General features: G+C 36.7%; 2 protein-coding genes across 2 annotated transcripts; one reads left to right on the top strand and one right to left on the bottom strand.

Moving 5' to 3' along the window:
- Window positions 1–774: 774 nt before the first annotated feature.
- On the bottom strand, window positions 775–8,148 carry laynb (layilin b). Its single transcript, XM_044120614.1, has 7 exons — window positions 7,691–8,148; window positions 5,000–5,306; window positions 4,743–4,900; window positions 3,888–3,932; window positions 3,304–3,375; window positions 3,073–3,187; window positions 775–2,911 (listed from the first exon to the last, which is right to left on the bottom strand). The coding sequence occupies exons 1-7, from the start codon at window positions 7,761–7,763 to the stop codon at window positions 2,584–2,586; spliced, it is 1,098 nt and encodes a 365-aa protein (XP_043976549.1). The 5' UTR covers window positions 7,764–8,148; the 3' UTR covers window positions 775–2,583.
- A 5,541-nt stretch (window positions 8,149–13,689) lies between these two features.
- LOC122833208 (zona pellucida-like domain-containing protein 1) lies at window positions 13,690–17,740 on the top strand. Its single transcript, XM_044120613.1, has 11 exons — window positions 13,690–13,702; window positions 13,991–14,117; window positions 15,203–15,429; window positions 15,530–15,720; window positions 15,813–15,885; window positions 15,954–16,051; window positions 16,149–16,232; window positions 16,330–16,501; window positions 17,154–17,253; window positions 17,347–17,370; window positions 17,467–17,740. The coding sequence occupies exons 2-11, from the start codon at window positions 14,024–14,026 to the stop codon at window positions 17,583–17,585; spliced, it is 1,182 nt and encodes a 393-aa protein (XP_043976548.1). The 5' UTR covers window positions 13,690–13,702; window positions 13,991–14,023; the 3' UTR covers window positions 17,586–17,740.
- Window positions 17,741–18,112: the final 372 nt, after the last annotated feature.

The following is an 18,112-nucleotide window of genomic DNA, read 5'->3' as shown; positions in this document are numbered from 1 at the left end:
ATATTGTAACCAGGCCACTCCAGCACCTTCATTTTGTAAACCATATTTAGTGGAATGCTCAATTTCCCTTGTGGCTCAAAGCTTTTGAAATGGCTGTGTAACATCCCCACATGGATATTTATCATTTTTGTCATCTGCTTTTACATTTCTTGAAACCAGACATATTTAATTTCTGGATTCTAACTGTGTCTAGACTCTAGCTTTTCAAATAAATAAATAAATAAATAAATAAATAAATAAATGTTTGATCACAATATTTTATGATTTACAAAGATGGTCAAATATCAAATTTCACATAGGGCCAAATAATTTAAATAGCTTTTTTTTTTTAATTTTTTTTTTTACTTTAATCAATGAAATCCTAATTTTCAAATGTATATTTATCTGATATTGCATTTGTTTGGTGATCTGGAATATATAACAAAACAAAACAAAAGAGCAAAAGGAGCAGAAATCTGTAAAGAGGAAATAATTTTTCATGGCTCTGTAATACCTCCACAGCCCATATTCACATCCATGGATGGTTCCCTTCATGCCATGCAGTGACAGCCTTGCAGAGCACAGCAGACTGCTGAAGCAGAAAGCCAGAGCAATGCTCCGAAGGCCTCTGCTGTCACAAACAGACTTCCTGAATGTAAGAGTTCCAGATGTGCTTTTGGCATTTCCTGTCTAACTTTCTCCAAGAACACACTCAGCCTCTCCTTACTGGGCTCCGCTACATCTTTCCAAATCACTAACCAAGGCAGCCCACACAGCATGTACTCAGAGAAAACAGGCATTTATTTTCAGAAATAGGCTTTTGTGTTGCAAATTCACTACAGAAGAACAGATTATACAGAGTAAAACTGATGTAGTTTTTCATAACATATTGTAATCTAGTCATACCTGAAGAGAAATTCTTACTATCAAAAAATAAAAAAATAAGCTTTATGGTCAGTTATCTGTCATCTGTCTTTCCGCATGTCCTGTCCTGTTCCCTGACATCAGCAGCCAAACAGGAAGCTTTCTACTGTGATGACAGTTTTGACTTCATACGAAGGGGTTGAAACAGTCCCAAAATGGAAAGTTCATTTTTACAGTGCACCACATGAATGTTTTTTTATTATCTCACAATAAAAAAAGTTGCAAAACTATATACCAATGCTTAAGAAGATTCATTTGGGTTTAACCAAAGCTTTGAAGAACAGTGTATTCAGGGTGACCAGTGTATATCATTATTGTATATACGGTACTTAATTACTACTTCAAATGTGTTTAATCATACTACTTCCTCTTAAAGAAACAATAAAAAATTATTCCTGGAAGTGGGTAAAGAAATGCTGAATCAGTTCATCTATAAATAGATGTAATTCTGAATATTCAGACAAAATGAAAATTATAAACAACGCCTGACATCAGAAAATTGTGTCGCAGCAGGATAGGTGATATCTATTTTCTTTCTTTATTACTGTTCTAGTCATGTTGGCAATTGTATCAAATGAACACAATATCTCGAAAACCTTTAATCAGACTGACATGCTTATAAACATGACTGGTAACCTTCAAGTTTTACATCTTCTAAATTGTCAGGTTTTGGAAGAACCTGATAAATCAGTTTTGTTTTTTGATTTTTTTTTACAGGTGGGCATTTATTATATACAATTCAAATGAAAACAAATCTGTCAAATAGGAAATAATGGCATTAACAGAGCTGCATAAGCATACACACATTTAACTACTACTTTTCTGAATATTCTTCTGATTTAGCTTCAGTGTTTAGTCTTTAGCTTTTACCTGCCATCAGTTATAGTTAATGCTAATAACCTCATATAAAGTTCTGCTGTCAAATATTTGATTTAACAAAGGCATCAGTCAGGAGAAGGGTGCCAAAGTTCTCCAGCATTCTATTTAAACTATAGCAGAAAAGAGACAATGATCAAGAACTGAAGAAAGTAGCAATAAAACAAAAGCTTGTTGTTTCTACAAAACTATTGAAAAGACAAGATACAGTAACTGGTCAATGAGCAAATAAAGAGGAAAATAGCTGCTTTTGAATTTAACAATAAAACTGTGGATTCCTTTAATGACAGCTGTGGGCAAGAATCCTCACACCATGATAGATAAGGACCACTGTTTGTGTTTCTAATCACGTAAAATCTCCCCAAAATATTGAGGTTATTTGTTGTAACATCGCAAATTGCAAAAAATGCACAAAGACTGTAAAAATGCCTGTAATCATGTAAAAATCCATAAAACCAAAAATGATATAAACATGTGTTTTGTTTTGATTAATATCAGCATTTATTTAATATGGTTTGACAGATATGACAACGTCCTAAATATAGCATTATAACTGACCAAAACATAGATGTTAAGCGACGACATATACACAAGGAATAAATTCACACTCTGAAACCAGTCCACGTAAAACCATTCAAACTCAATTGTGTATGTTGAGACGGCGTACCTCACTGGTAATCTAGCAAGATATGTAGAAAGGAAGAGATATAGACCAGTATATGTTCCTCTTTCTAGCTTAATAAGGTTCCTTTAACAATTACAAATTCACAGACGTTTCTGGAGCTCAGATCAACATAAACAATATTAGCCATAGATCTCATTTTCCACCCATCCATCCTGACTACAGCACCGCCGACTCTGAGTTCTGGCAGTCTCATAGATATCGTTCGTCACAAATCCGGTCTCCTTCTCTGAACACGTCACATTCTCATAATCAGGATACTGGGCGTCATGTGAATATGGGCAGGAGTACTTTGTCATGATTTCTGCCTGCGTCCTGTAGTCCAGAGCAGCGTGAGGAAGTTTAGTGATGTCACTAAAGGCGTAAGGTCCTTGAACGGAGGAAACCGAAGGTGCTGTTGGCATCGGCTGTTTTGATCTGCCGGGGAAACTCTCCGTTTTCGTTTTCCTCCTGAATATAAGTAGAAAGGATCAAATCCAAGGTGAGAACACTAGCTGCCAGAGCTGACTTTCAGCTGGAACACACACACTAATCTGATAATTGATTCAGAGATTTTCAATGTACTCTGAAAAATGATTCATGTGATTATTTTTAACACTCTCTCTTTTTACCTTTTTGCATGCTGTCTGTAGCAGAAGAACCCAGCAGCTGCTAACAGCAGCAGCATAGCTGGAATAGTGGCATAGAGGATGTAGGAAACGTAGAGGCTGTTGTCTGAGAAAGACACTGCAAGAAAATGCACGCTATGAAGCCTAGCTGCATTAAAACACAGCCTCCAAATATTCAGAAGTATGACAAGTTTCTTATACTTAAGAATATAACATAGAAAGTGTTCATTTTACCTGATGACTCAGGTAATCCAATAGTTATTCTGACCTCCCCTTCGGTGGATATGTTTGGTCTCATAGATGGAACTACAGAAACAACAACGGTCATGATTGAAACAAAACTACAAATATGTGGCATATTTTAATGGATTCATAAATATTAAAGAATTGTTTAGAATGTCAAAATTTTGTACAACTAAATTTACCATGGTCAAAATGCTCAGATTCATTTACCTAACTACATGTGGCAAAACATTTAGGCCTGTAGACTGAGGTTTGCTTATGATTCCATGCAGTTTCAGAAATAGTTAGAAAACTCTTTTCTCTTTCCTTGATATGCCTCCCAAACAAGGGCTAAGGATTTGGCTTATCAACAACATGTAATGGTTGGTATGGAGATTTAGTTACGCAAACATATCATGTTTATTTACCATTTGAGTGGTGTCCAGATAAACTTGGTGCTTTATTCAGCTTTATCAGTTCCAGCTGTTTAAACTTAGTAACAAATTGATCACATATATGTGACACAAAGAACATAAATCAAACCTTCTTAGAAAATTTTTTTAGGAAATTTTATATCATACAGGAGTAATGTGTACCTGGTTCCACTATGATCCTGTCCCCTGCAAAAACTGGTATTTTCTCTGCAGAGGATGGAGAAAATTAGTAAATTTGTAACATTCCAATGAATTAAAAAAACTTTATCCAAACACAAATATTCCATGAGCTTTTGGGTACCATTTTTTAAAAATGAGCTAAACACAAAAACATCTTTATATCTCAGCATAAGAACACCAAATCTACAGTGACACATGGTGGTAGCATCATGATGTAGGGTTACTTTTCCTACTTTTCCCAGATGAAATTGGGCTTTCTGGACAAAGTGGATGAAGTCATTATCCGTTCCACATGCTAGTTTTCACCCTAACTTTTCAGGTGTCTGGTAGAAAGGTAAAGACAGATTTTTAACAGCGTCATAATCTAATAGATCTGAAGAACGTTTATGAGGGAGATCCTGCCAGTTAAGAGACTGTTATGAAAGAAGACTGAATGCTGCAATGAATCAAAAGGTATTTATGCTAAGTATTAGTTTAAGGGTGTGGTGTTAAGCAATCAGGTTTTTGCAGCTTTTTTACTTCTTATTTTCTTATAAAAATATAGAAATAGTTGTAAAAGGATTTATCATGGTCCAATTTTTTGTCACATAATTTTGGTATTTTAAAAGATGTCTGAAAACGTTTTACACCCAGCGTAGGTATAAAAATGGCTTCAAAATAGTTATATACTTTCAAAGATTGCTAAAAAGGAAAGAAATGTAATAATCATGAATGAAGCAGATATTAAAACTATAATCGTGTGCTTAATTCTACCCAGTGAATTTGGCTAATACCTTTTATAAATTGGTAGAAAACAAAATTGATGGAACTATGTTGGTAACAGCGCCACTAACTCACCTTCCTTGTATTTGCAGACAAAATTGTTTTTGCAGCTGCAATTGTCATCATTCCACTTAAACAGGAAATGGCCTTCTTCATCATCTGGTGCAGAGGGCTGGTGGTACAACACCACACACATTTCAGAACCACATGACGGCTCATCCCAGTTCCAGTTCCTGCAACAAGTAAAATGTAAACATTAACATTTAACAGTATTTTTCTAGTTTGGTAAATTTCACAGAAGAAGTGAAAGTAATAAAAATAATCAGGAGAACCTGTACTTGGCCTTGCTTCCATCGACCCAATAGTATTGCGAGGGGCATCCTGGGTTATTATTCCCTGTCCGGTGATGCGGGGGACTACGACGGAGCCCAATCCAGAAATCGCCATCTCCAACCTTCAGCTTTTGTATGAAGCTCTCTATCAACCGCTGCTCACTCTCTGTCTCAATGCTGAGCAGCTCGCCTCCCTCTGACCTGCAGGACTGCCTGGCGTCCTCAAACGTCAGCCTCCGCCTGCTGTCCTGGATGTAGGATGCCTTATAGCATGGTCGCTCCGTCCCGCGTCGGCAGATTTTCTGGCCTAAACATGAAGGGGACAGACAAATCTATTTTTTTATAACGATGCACCATAAAATAGCCATGCAGCAAAAAAGACAGCACTATCCAACACAGGCAATATAATATAAAAAATATAACCCTAGAGAGTGAAAAAATTGTTATATCGCTTTGAAGGAATTTTATTCCACTTTCCACTTCCATGTTAGTTAAAAGTCCTTGTGAGACCGGCGTCAGAGCTTGGTCCACATTGCCGGCCCGGCAATAGGTCATTTTCAGTGGGAGCTGGACTCTCCCTTGGTCACACTTTGTTGCCAATCTTGTTCATAGCTTCTATGGACAGAACTTCTGGGTGCACAAAAACGTGTTGAGGGGATCTGGTCAGGGTGTTCTGGGCACGTCCCACCGGGAGGAGGCCCCGGGGAAGACCCAGGACATGCTGGAGGGACTATGCCTCTCAGCTGGCCTGGGAACGCCTTGAAATTCCTCCAGAGGAGATGGAAGAAGTGCTGGGGAGAGGGAAGTCTGGGCCTCCCTTCTGAAGCTGCTACCCCTGCGACCCATCCCCGGATGAGCGGAAGAAGATGGATGGATGGATGGATGGGGATCCATTTTTTGGCCTTCAGATTTCGTCTCTGCTTTTTGAAGACGATGTGGTCCTATTGGCTTCATCTGACCGTGGCCTACAGCTTTTGCTGGAGCAGTTTGAAGCGGAGTGTGAAGCAAAAGAGATGAAGATCAGACTCTCCCAATCCGAGCCTATGCTCTTGAGCTGTAAAAGGGTAGACTGCTTTCTATGGGTCAGGGAGGAGGTCCTGCCCCATGTGGAGAAATTTAAATGTCAGGGTCATGTTCAGGAACGAGAGAAAAATGGAGAATTGTGGTTGTGTTTGCAGGGATGCAGCCTCTGTACCGCTCTGATGTGGTAAAGAGAGAGCTGAGTCGATTTAACGGTCTATCTACATTCTTACCCTGATTTATGGTCACAAACTCTGGGTAGAGATGGAAAGAATGATATTGGAGATACAAGTGGCCAAAATGAGACCATAGCTGCAGGCAAATGAGAGCTGCAGATGTTGTTTTGGTTTGTTTTGTGACTTCCGGTATGTGTCATTGATTTGCTGTTTTCTCCCTTTGTTGATAATGGCTCTAATTATGGTTTGCTGAAATCCCCAAGCCTTAAAAATTTATTTATACTCTTCCTAGCCAAATGTGTCTTTGTTTATCATCTATTCTTGAAATTCTTCAGATACTGCATTGCTTTTTAGAAATATTTAACTGAATAAATTTGTTAAAAAGTTTCCCACTGCAATGTATAATACATTCAATGTCAGTTGGATGTAATGGTGACTGAAGTTCAGTTTACTCTCTATTAGCATTTTACCAGCTAATCGGGAAGCTGAACGGTTGTGGTATCTAGGTTCCACACTCTTAATTTGACCAGAAAAATTGACACAATAGTCAATAAAAGTCTATTGCTGAGCTGCTCGCCTGCTTTATAAAGCAGCACTTTATAAAGATGCTGTCTTCAGTTTGTTAAGTTGTGATTTTCAGTGACGTATAAAGCTAAACAGAAAATAACTTTCAACCCAAATTTCTTGTTTACTTCTTCATTATTTTTTCCAACCCACTGAACGCACTAATGTTTTTCGTTTGAACTCACATTTGGGGGGTTGAAACCTAACACCGTATCTCATATTCGTAACCAGCTTTGTTTCGTAAAGGCATCAGTCACGTTTGACCCAGGACAGTTTAAGCAAAAATAACACCGATTAAATTGTTATTTTTAACCCAGCTGGTTTTGAAGTGTAATTTTCAAATAAAGTTGCTTTCCCTACTAATGCAGTGACTGTTAACCGAGTCACTGCATCCCACTTGAAAGTGGAACTTTCGATTTGATCATGATTAATTGCAAATAGTAATTCAGGATTACTGCGCATTCGGTAATAAGATGCATACTGCCTGAAAAGTCCTACTTAATTGCCGTTTAAACAGAATGTAGATGAAGGAGTGGTTATGTAAGCGCTTTCACGTCTCTGTTTTGCTTTTACTCAATAGTCAGCGATATCCACTGGTCTAGCGCAGTCAAATTACAGCAGCGACTCTCTGGCCCGGGCAGAAACGGTTGTTTACATGTTCCAAGAAGTTTGTTGCGTCGATATTGTTATGAAACACGTAGACTGCTGCTTGCTTTGGACTTTTTCAGCAGCGGTGCTGCTTTCAAGACTCGTTTCCCTGCGCCACTCAAGTAAACCCCGAAAAACGTTTCATTTACTTCAGTGTCAGAAAATGTTGAGACTTGCTCGATTTTTTTTTTTCTTTTAAAGAAACCATTTTTCATATGAAGGTCTTTGAAGATCAGTGAAACTCGTTTCTGCCTTTTTTGTCGACCCCGAAGCAAATTCTTACCATTTATTTTCGAAGCGGATCCAGGGTGAAACAAAACGGCGATAACGGTGCCAAAAAGCGTCATAAAATCCATTTCTACATGTTCACTCGATGTTCTGCCCAGCTGCTGTTCAAAAACTGGGAGCAACTAAACTTCACTTCCAAACCCGGTGATACAAAAACTGCAATAATGGGAATGGGAAAAGACTAGTCTGTTCAGGGAAAAAAGGGGGGTCGAGTCCTGAAGGCGTGCATATGGCGTCTGATTAAAAAAAGGATCGAGAAAAAAAAAGTCTAAAACTACACAAACACTTTTAACTATTAGTGGTTCTTTTGTATTTAAGTTTAATTCTAACACGAATATTATGCATTTACGCTCATTATGCAACAAATACGCTTTTCTAAATCCAGTTTTTTACGTAAAGCATTGCAATATTGACCTGAATGGAGTTCTTTGTCTGTATTCTGTCATGTGGACTGTGTTAAAGAGATCTGCAAATTTGTGTCCTCCCTGCTTCATACTCACGCGCACACACGCACACACGCCCGCTCACGCAAACACACACGCACACGCTTACACGTATACAAATATGTATGTTGAAGCAGTACACTGTATGTGGAATAGATAAAAAAGAAATGTGCCTCAATAAAATAGTATTAAAAAACAATTTCAATAATAAGATTGTAAAAGTGAGATATCTTACAAATTCATCTCATAAAGGGATGTGTTTTCGGAGTTGATTTCAGTTAATTTTTCATATATATACATATTTTTTCAAGAAAGTTATACAGGAACAACAAATATGAATACAAGCCTTTAATCATGGTTAGTTATCCAGGTGCTGGGACCTTGATTTTGAAATGTTTTGCATAATTTACTTTCATTAAAAGACTTTGACTGAAGCAACAGTGTAATTATTTAGCTCCGCAGGCCATAACCTTGGTAAGACTCAGTGTGATGGCTGTATAAACATTGACAAGTCTTTTTCACTTTTTCCTTCCACTCAACTTCCCAATAATATGATTGGATAAAATACTCTATGAAATGTATTCCTTTGTTTTCTAACAGTAACTCTAATTTTGTTGGACCCCAGTAATAATAGATTTGGTTATACTAATGGAGCTTAATTAAAAAAACAACAACAACAAAAAAAAAGTCTACCGGATAGCTGTGAAGTCAACAGTCTTCTCTATGATTACATTTCTGCATTAAAATGATATTTCTGCATTAAAGTGGTTTTATTGGTATTTTATGATGTTCTGTTTTTTTTTTCAGACAGACATTTGGGATATTATTGACTGAAATTTCACTTGTGGAATCAATTAACTGTAATAAATCGACTTTTTCCTATTAAATCATTTATTGAGAAGTGCCTCTAAGTTAGTTTTGTCAATAGATTTGTTTTCAAGTGGAATAATCTTATCGTGTGTCATATTTAAATATTCTGCCCACATGTAAATGGAGTCGTTTGAATAGAAAATTACTGGAGCTCTATGGGAAGAGGATATGAGTCAGACTTCACTGCGAAAACAAAAGCTTCTGGTAAAAAGATGAAAAGCAAGGACACATAGTGAGAGAAATACAGAGAGTGACAGGGATAGAAAAGAGGGATTGCCTCCGAACAGGAAAGGAAACAGAGGAGGAAGAAGACAGTATTTTTTTAGGACTTCAGTTCCTGTCCATTGCTTTGGGTCAGTTTCCATTTCCAGAGTGTGGCTGACTGAAGCTTTTCTGTAGATGTAACAGCAAAAAATCCAAAAAGAAGATGAAATAACAGCTGAAGTTCTTTTCTGTGATTCATTTTGGGCTCTAGATTTTGCAATAAAATTAGTAATCTTTGTAAAACAGTCCCTGATGCAGATGGATTAAATGTAAACATGGGTGTACTATGAAGTAGAAACATTGGATTTGCCAACAAAGACACAGATTTGTCTGTGTTTTTATATGAGTAAAAATAATCTCGGCGTAATATGTTTTAAATTACATTTCCAGGAACAATAATTTCAAAAACAACAACATTCCTTTAAGTCCTTTTCCTGGAAAACCCTGACTGAAATGTTTCCTGAGAAATTTTATTTTCCACTAATATGTTGTGGTCAACAAAAAAAAAATTAAAATAATAATAATAATTCCAAAGCAACATTGGGAAATCTAAGGAAAAATAGTTTCTGAGCTCTAAAGAAGCAGTCCTTTTTCAGGGAAGCTAGTTTTATGGAGTGGGAGGAATAGAAGAGAAACTGCAGTAGAAAAAAAACTTTATTGTGCCCCCCAGTGGGGAAACTCGGGTGTATCAGCAGCAGAACAACAGACGACACCAAAGTAACAAGGGCCATTTTAACAGAATAAGAACAAAATAATAAAAGTCTGCAGTTATTAAAATGAACATACTCTGGTTCAAAGAACTGTGCCCCTGATTATGATAGTTCAATAAATGAAAAAAAAAGAAGTTCAATCTTACTTGTGCATGAAAACAACAAACTAGTTGGAGATAAAATGTTAGAAAGATTAGACTTTAAAATACTTGTTAGTTTATGAGTCACCTTTTGTCATTGTATCAATAACAACAATTGCAAAACCAATTGCAAAAACAACCTGCAATTGATTTTGTTTGAGGGAGAAAGAAGAATGGGATCACCCGAGTGCATTCCATGACCACACTTTACTTTGAAAGCTATTTTTATCTCATTAAAAAAGTTCACAAAACAAAGAAAAAGAGTCTCATTGTTTTAAATTTAGCATATGTGTGATAACAGCATTTCAAGCAGTAAGCTGTAGTCCGATTGGGAGAAATAGGGTATCTTACCCTTTTTGTACCTGAGGAATATTTTTGCAGGAGTGTAATTCTCTCAATTCTAGAGCAGGATATATTTCCCTGAATCTCTCTTCAAAATGTTACTCTCTCACATAAAATCTCTAACTTCTCTCTAAATATAGCCTGATCAATTGAGTCTGGTGGTAGAATGGAACAGATTTGTTTTTATTTGTTGTTTGCTGTAGAATCACAATCGTACCCAAAGAACAAAAGACATGTGAGCACTTGCTAACTTGGTCCAGCAGAGGGCGTCAAACTCAACAACAACTCCCACTACTAATATGACTCGTTCACATACAGAGGCTAAACTGGTGGGAATAATGCAATATTTATGCATATTATATTCTCAATTTGACCCTGTTACTCACGCATACAAAGAGTGACGAGGAACATTTCTCTTTTTTGTGTCTATAATTTTATATATCTGCTCAGGTCATTTGAGATCGTTTTATTAATTGAAAATTGTCTCAAGCTAGAAAACTTTACACGTATAAAACTTTTGTTGCACTTGTGTGCTGCTCTGTTTGGACACACAAATGGCTTCACTAACGACGAAGCTGAAGTTGGTTTCCAATTCCAGCTTGGCTAAAGGGGGGATTCCACCTAATTTTTTTTACTACTTCCGCATCTTTAATCTACTCTAGTTAAAAAACTACAACACGTAGACACATCAAACGTGGATTGGATTATTCTGTTCTAATAGCAGAATATTTTAATCCATGTTTGGGATTTGTGAAACCTCACTATATACATAAACTATATACATACATACATTTATACAGAGAAGTATAATATTTATTCTTTTGATTACTTATAGTACTTCCAGTGTAGAGTCAAGAAATCCCTTAAATAGAGTCGGTCTGACAACATGAAGAAGGCTAAAAAAACACTCCGTCATTTCTGGATTGTAGGCTGTTGACGGTGATCCTTTTATTTATGGCCACAAACTCTTTTTCATATTCTCCATTTGACCCTTCAAGCAGAGTTACCAATTAAAAATAAAGAAGCCATGACTCACTGGTATAAAGAGCGACAAAGGCACCTGTTTCTAAACACCAGCATGAAATCAGATTGGGTTTGTAAGGTCACAAAAGAATGGCACATCTATAGATAATGTGACAAACAATTTCTGTCACCATGAGGATTTTGATAGAAGTGCCAGCACTCCTTTTCTCTCTGTCCTTCAGATGAACAAAGAATGTCCCCAGTTGAACAGCAGTTGTGGCCTGTAGCTGTGTAGAGTACCTCTTTTGCAGCTCTGTGGGTTGTCCCCACAGAAGCAGCTTGACATGCTGGGGAAATAAACAAAACAGACGGAGCATTTTCTCCCTCATGGCAGCTGTGATCAACTTTCAAGCTTTGTTCTCTAGACATGAATCCATAATTTAAGACAGGAAATCTCCACTGGCCTGAAAGGCATGTAGGCGTTGCCCCTGGTTACTGTTTTGTCATACAGATTCGGTAGTCTTTGCAAAAAAGAGGGTAAGTTGTTTGTTCAGTTTGTGAAATTGGACAATCTGCACGTAATGCATTTTTTAAGTATCATTCTATCATGTGACAGATGAAAATATGTCACAAGTAATAATATTGTGCATGTCCACTGATGTTATTGTAATTTATTTATTTCTTTACCAAACCATATGATGGCAAGGAGGCCTTCATCCTCAAAGAACTGGAGCTCAAAGATAAACTTTTTAAATACCAGAAAATGCCAAAAGCTGCTCTGCAACTAGAAGAAGATTTATATTTCAGAAAAGAGAAATAATTTTCACTTCGTCATTTTATGGTACAATGGAAATAAAAAGAGAAAATTTTATTAATAAAAAAAAAAAAAAGATTGCTCTTTCATAACGTCTCATCTTTTGGAAGATGTGTCCATCACTTTCTATCAAAGCAAACTTCTTGGCTAAATAAAAATAACTTTAAATCTTTTGCACATTTGTTACATATCCTGATGCAAATACTTTGAGAATCACTGTTTTTACTAAGGGAACAGCCTTTCATCTTGTTCTACAACAGTTTTGGATTAGAGGATAAATAGAGAGGAATAATCATACCTCTTATATTTCTTCCAGAGTTCTGGGCCCTGTCTTACGGTGTCTCATCTATAGGGATCTACTGTGTGTTTGAGGACTGAGACATACATGGAAGAAGGTTAAATATGTCTCTGGTGAGTCATTTTTGCATTGATTTGATGTATTTTGAATCATGATTCTGCTAAAATGCAGACTCAGTCAGATATTTGCTTACCTTATTGTGAAATCTCAATACAAACAGATGTGATGCACCTGAACAATGTTCCCTAGACTTTGACAGAGAAAGGTCGTCAGCGTCACAGATCTCTCATCATACATAACAGTGAGCATGAGGTTCTTTTGATTTTTTTGTATATAGTAAAGTGTTATTGCAGAGAAGAAAGACCTTTGTTTTATAAAGTTATGTATCTTTTCATAAATAGTTGGCATAACTTGGTGACCCCAGCACTTCCCCCTCTGTTGTAGTTCTTTAACTTTCTTTTTTTTAATATATTGTACCTCTCTTTCCATCTCTTTGGAGATGGTGGAAGGACAAACCTTGGTCCTTGCTAAGTCTGGTTTACAACAGTTACAGTGGTTTTATTGTTATATCACTCCGACTGTAAATATAGGTTAGTAGTGGATTTCTTGGAGGCCATGTTCGCTTATCTTTCACATTCTGATGAGTGGCTTAAAGCAATGTGTCACATCATGTTTTTATTCCCGGTTAACAGTTAGTCAGGGATTACTAATTAAAAGCTCAAACTCTTGTATCAAATAATAATAATAAAACTCTTAGTTTTATCTTTTACATATCCTCAGGTAGAAAGGAGTGCGGATGACACTGTAGTCAGTTATGACTTTTAAGAAGTATCTTTGCATCATCGGGTGTTTAGCAACTATTTCTTAAGGACAGACACCTGAGACAGCACACACATTTTAACCTGAGGGATCTATATCAAAACCTACTGACACAATAATCTGCTGGAAGAACATCTGACAATAAACCATGCCAGGAGCTGTTGCTGTTTTCTTGAACGGTCACGGCATGAACAGGCGCAGAAAGCGAATATTTGTGTCTGTGCACCATCTATAATTAGTCAAAGGGAGGGCTGAGAAGTGATGCTGCAGAGGTTTTACATGTCCTATAAAGGCTGCATCTTTCACCTACCTCTGGTACAAACACCTGTACAAGTAACAGCAAGGTAAGCCTCTCTTGATGAGCTGCTCATCATGCAGCTCTTTAACTAAACTTTGAACTGGATCGTGTTTATAGCCGACATAGTGAGTTTGGTTTTATTGTGCAAAATCAATCAGAAGATTGTGAAGAACGCTACAATGTTTTGGTGATTCCACTCATTGATAGTAATCTGAGGGAAAAAACCCAAAAACTTAACATGTTGTTAATGGTGCATTTAATTGACTAAATATGTTAAAGCTAGCAAAAGTGGATGGATTCCCATGCTGTTCTGTCATCATGTTCTCATTTTCAGCTAAAACCAAACTGATAGTTTCCTCCAGAGAGCATGCATCTTTTCCTTTGTCTCCCTCTGCTGGCCCTGTTCCTGCAGCCTGCCCTGTGTGTGTACAACTGCTCCAAGATGTATGACAGGACACCAGGTAAGGATCTATCAGCATATTAATATTTAGGAGAGTTTTTTTTTTTAAAACAAAACAAAAGAACTTATCTATCTTTACTTACAAAGCAACACAATGTACTTTACCAAAAAGAAAAAATAGCAAGGGGAAATGCAAAGTGAATTACAAAACTCCTACTGAACTAAACAAGACATAGAAAAAAACCAAACAAAAAACCTGAAAAATATATAGAAATACATGAATAGTAGAGATGTGACTTTCACTTTCTGAGGAAACCAATTTGTTTTAGTGTCAATGGAGAGACTGTAAAGAAGTTATTTAATCACTGAGTTGAAATAAAATTAGTTAAATAAAAATACATACAAAATATTATAATAAATATTACATCATAAAAGAAAGAGAAAGATATAAAGAAAGAGAGAATGAAAGAACAAAAGAGACTAAACTGCATTGAAAATACATTTAATTCAAAAATATTCAATTAAATTAAATTTAGTTCTAAAGCTGCATGTTACAGTCGAAGACAGACTCAATTTATGTGCAGATTTACATCACCAAATCAGTCCATAATTTTAAACAAATTAAAATCCTATTTATCACAACAATAAAACTGATAAACCATTATGCATCATTAATAGACTAATCTTAAATCCGTGTAAGGTGATTAAATTATTCAAATAATAAATTATTGTAGTATACTACATGTAAATATTTAAAACTAAGATTATGTCTCACCAAAACAAATAAATCGATAAATAAATAAATTGAGTAATCTACATTTAATACATACAGGTGTAAAAGTTCACCAGTGACATGGATACCATTGTACAGATAATCAAATTTTTTTAAATCAATATAAAGTCAAACTTCATAAGTCATTCAATACATAGATACAATGAAATTAAACCAAAAATCTGCATTAAATTCAAACTTGTATGAAAGTTCACGAGTCATCGCAGTAATACAAAATAGGCTAGCGTAGTTAGAACCACCACAAAGAAAAACTTTTCTTTTTCCTGGTATGAATTTGGAATGATGTGAAGTTACATTTATATTTAAATTGAGTGACAAAAACCAGTGAAAGTATTTTGATCCATCATTTTTAGAGAACTCCGACTTGACCATTAAATGCGACACCACCATGATAACCGTGGAGGTCAACCTGTGCACGGCGCTGTGGGCAGGCTTCAACTCCTCCAACCTGGCTCTCAATGGGAACCACAACAACAGCGCCTGCCTGGGCTCCATCGATGACAGCGTGGAGCCTCCTATCATCCGCTACTTCCTGCCTGTAAACAACAGCGTGGACAACTCCTGCCGCCAGTCTCTGCATGTAAAGCTTGACGCTTGGAGCATGTTGGAGCGTACTTACCTGCCAGATTCAAGGGTGGAAGTGCAGATGAACTGAATGTATGTTGTGCTTTCATGTTCAGATCGTGGATGAAACTCCAGACCCCTCTGGTCCCTTCAGTAGTTTCTCAAATATTCAGGCAGTTATCATCTCATCGTACATCGATACCCCAAAAACGGAGGCAGGGATCATCAGCTACTCCACAGACCTGTATTATTACTTCTCCTGCAGATACCCTCTGGAGTATCTCATCAACAACACACAGATTGTAGCGTGAGTAGCAGAGACTGTTGATTTATTATAAAAATCATTATTATTACCAAAATTCATTCGTAAAAGCTTCTTTACTTTCTGATTTTCTTTAGCTCCTCAGTCTCTGTGGCAACCACCAATAATAATGGAAGCTTCATTGATACTCTAAAAATGGGTGTCTTTAATGTAAGTACAATTCCACTCAATGAAAGAGATTTGTCACTGCTCCTGTTTAATAAGCCTTATTTCCTCAGGACACAGACTACAGGTATCCATTGACGGTTCCGTCAACAGGACTTGAGCTGCGAACCAAAGTCTATGTGGAGGTGAAGGCTGTTAACCTCACAGGAAAGTGAGTAAATCCTGCTATGTTTTCACTCTGACTGGCTCAAAGTGATAGATAAAGGGCTAAAATGTACGAATTTTCTCTTTGGTAACCCTGTTTCCAGTTTCCATGTCCTCCTCGATCACTGCTTTGCGACTCCCAGTCCTTACAACATGACTCAGACGGATCAGTACAACTTCTTCACTGGGTAGAAAAGTCTGCATAAAACCAAATCTTAGAGTTGACATCTAACAAAAAAAAAAAACAAAAAAAAAACCATCAAAAGTATTTTTGCTCTTCACCAGCTGCCAGGTGTCAACAAGGACATTAATAACAAGCAACGGCGTTTCCAACATGGCACGGTTCAACTTTGAGGCCTTCCGCTTTGTTCAGCACAGAGACCAGGAGAAGTCCACCATCTACCTGCACTGCATCATGAGGCTGTGTGAGCCCACCAAATGTCAAGAGCTGCTGAATGTAAGTTGACTAAAGCAACAAAACCTTTTAACTACAAAGATCTGAAAGCAGTTATACACGAAAAAGAATGGAAGGTAAATAGGTTGGTTGAAGGCGGCTTCCTTAGCGCCTGTGCTAACAAACAGAACTCTGTAGAGAAATTGTGGACAATGCTGTGAAATGATACAATAATATTTCAAAATGCATAAGGATTTCTTACTAAGTTTGTCCAAAGTGAATCTCTGTTTATGTGTGCTGCTTTACTTCATGTATTCTTTACCACATTAACCAATTAAGAGAGAGGTAGAATGCTTATGGTACAACAAGTAGAAAAAGTTTTTAACTGCATTTATGTTCCTTTAACCTTTCACATTATAAATGCAAATTAATTTAATTGCAATTTATTATAACAATGTAGTGCATAATTGTGAAGTAAAATAAAAATGAATTTTTTTAATATAGCTGAAAATTATAAGCAGTGGCTACTTAAATTTGAATGACATCTATCGCTTATTTCACACTTTAAAATAATGCACTGGTTTGAGTTGTTCAATCACACTTGAAAATTTGTGGTTGTTCCATAAGAAAATGGGAAGCATTCAAAGGGGGTGAAAACTGTAACAGTATATAAATAATTATATGCTGGGTAAAACCTTTACCTGTATTTTGTCAGGCTTGTAATGCTAGAAGAAAAAGATCTCTGACTCCTTTCGGAGAAGAAAGCAGCAACTCTGCCACCGTCTCAGTTGGACCTCTCTACACCGCCGCAGCAGGTATATGAAATATAAATGCCCTTTTCTTACTATTCCTTAAGCATTAAGGTAAATTCTGTGCCTGATCATTTCTTTAATCTTGCCCCACCAAAGATGTGCCTGAGGTTGCTGGCTCTAGTAAGTATTTTTTTGAATTGCAATACTCTGACATTACACATCCATAAAGGTATATCAACACTCTGAACAAACTGGAATGTTGTTTACTGTGTTTAGCAGGTAATACTGTAGCATCAGGAAGTGCTGGTGTGGATGCAGGCAGCCTGGTGGTGTGGGTCATGTTAGGGTCGGTTGTTGCTGCCCTGCTTCCTGACACGGCGACTGGTTCATCTTGAAAAAGTCGTCCTTTGGCTGGAGGACCAACGTGGAAACATCAAATTTGACCAACTGCTCAAACAGCCTCTTCAAATTATTACTACTCTATATCTTTTAATCAGATTGTATCTTCAGGTTCATGTTAAAATGTTTTTTTGTTTTTTTGTTTGTTTTTTTTTTTTTTTTTTTTTCCTTAGCCGCAAGTGAGCAGATAGTCCAGTGAAATGTTGTGGGATCTTATGTAACTTTTTCTATTTGCACTCTTGCATTGATATTGTCTTTAATGATTACGAAGGAATATAAAAGCAGAACTGTGAAAAATAAATCTGAAGATTGCAAGCCGCATAATAATTTCCTTTCACGTGCTTGTGAAATCTCTACTGCATTGTTTTGCACAAAACAAAAGGACTTTTATTCAAATATAGATTATCTTTCTTTAATAAACATATGTGGAAAACAAAGCTATCTTGGTTCTGCACTCTTGAGTCTCATAAACTATGGAAGCTTATGATATGAACATGGCTCATAACCCGGAGCGTCATTCTGT

The sequence above is a fragment of the Gambusia affinis genome, linkage group LG06 (assembly GCF_019740435.1).
Source record: "Gambusia affinis linkage group LG06, SWU_Gaff_1.0, whole genome shotgun sequence".
In the NCBI taxonomy this organism is placed as follows: domain Eukaryota; kingdom Metazoa; phylum Chordata; class Actinopteri; order Cyprinodontiformes; family Poeciliidae; genus Gambusia; species Gambusia affinis.
Note: the sequence above shows the minus strand (reverse complement) of the source record. Positions and strands in the feature narration are given on the sequence as shown.

Coding starts and splice junctions, on each gene's coding strand:
- laynb (XM_044120614.1), bottom strand. CDS start 7,763: ATGGATTTTATGACGCTTTTTGGCACCGTTATCGCCGTTTTGTTTCAC. Junction 5,307..7,690: donor ATCCGCTTCGAAAATAAATG/GTAAGAATTTGC, acceptor CTTCATGTTTAG/GCCAGAAAATCTGCCGACGC. Junction 2,912..3,072: donor TACAGACAGCATGCAAAAAG/GTAAAAAGAGAG, acceptor ACTTATATTCAG/GAGGAAAACGAAAACGGAGA.
- LOC122833208 (XM_044120613.1), top strand. CDS start 14,024: ATGCATCTTTTCCTTTGTCTCCCTCTGCTGGCCCTGTTCCTGCAGCCT. Junction 17,254..17,346: donor TCTCTACACCGCCGCAGCAG/GTATATGAAATA, acceptor GCCCCACCAAAG/ATGTGCCTGAGGTTGCTGGC. Junction 17,371..17,466: donor GCCTGAGGTTGCTGGCTCTA/GTAAGTATTTTT, acceptor TACTGTGTTTAG/CAGGTAATACTGTAGCATCA.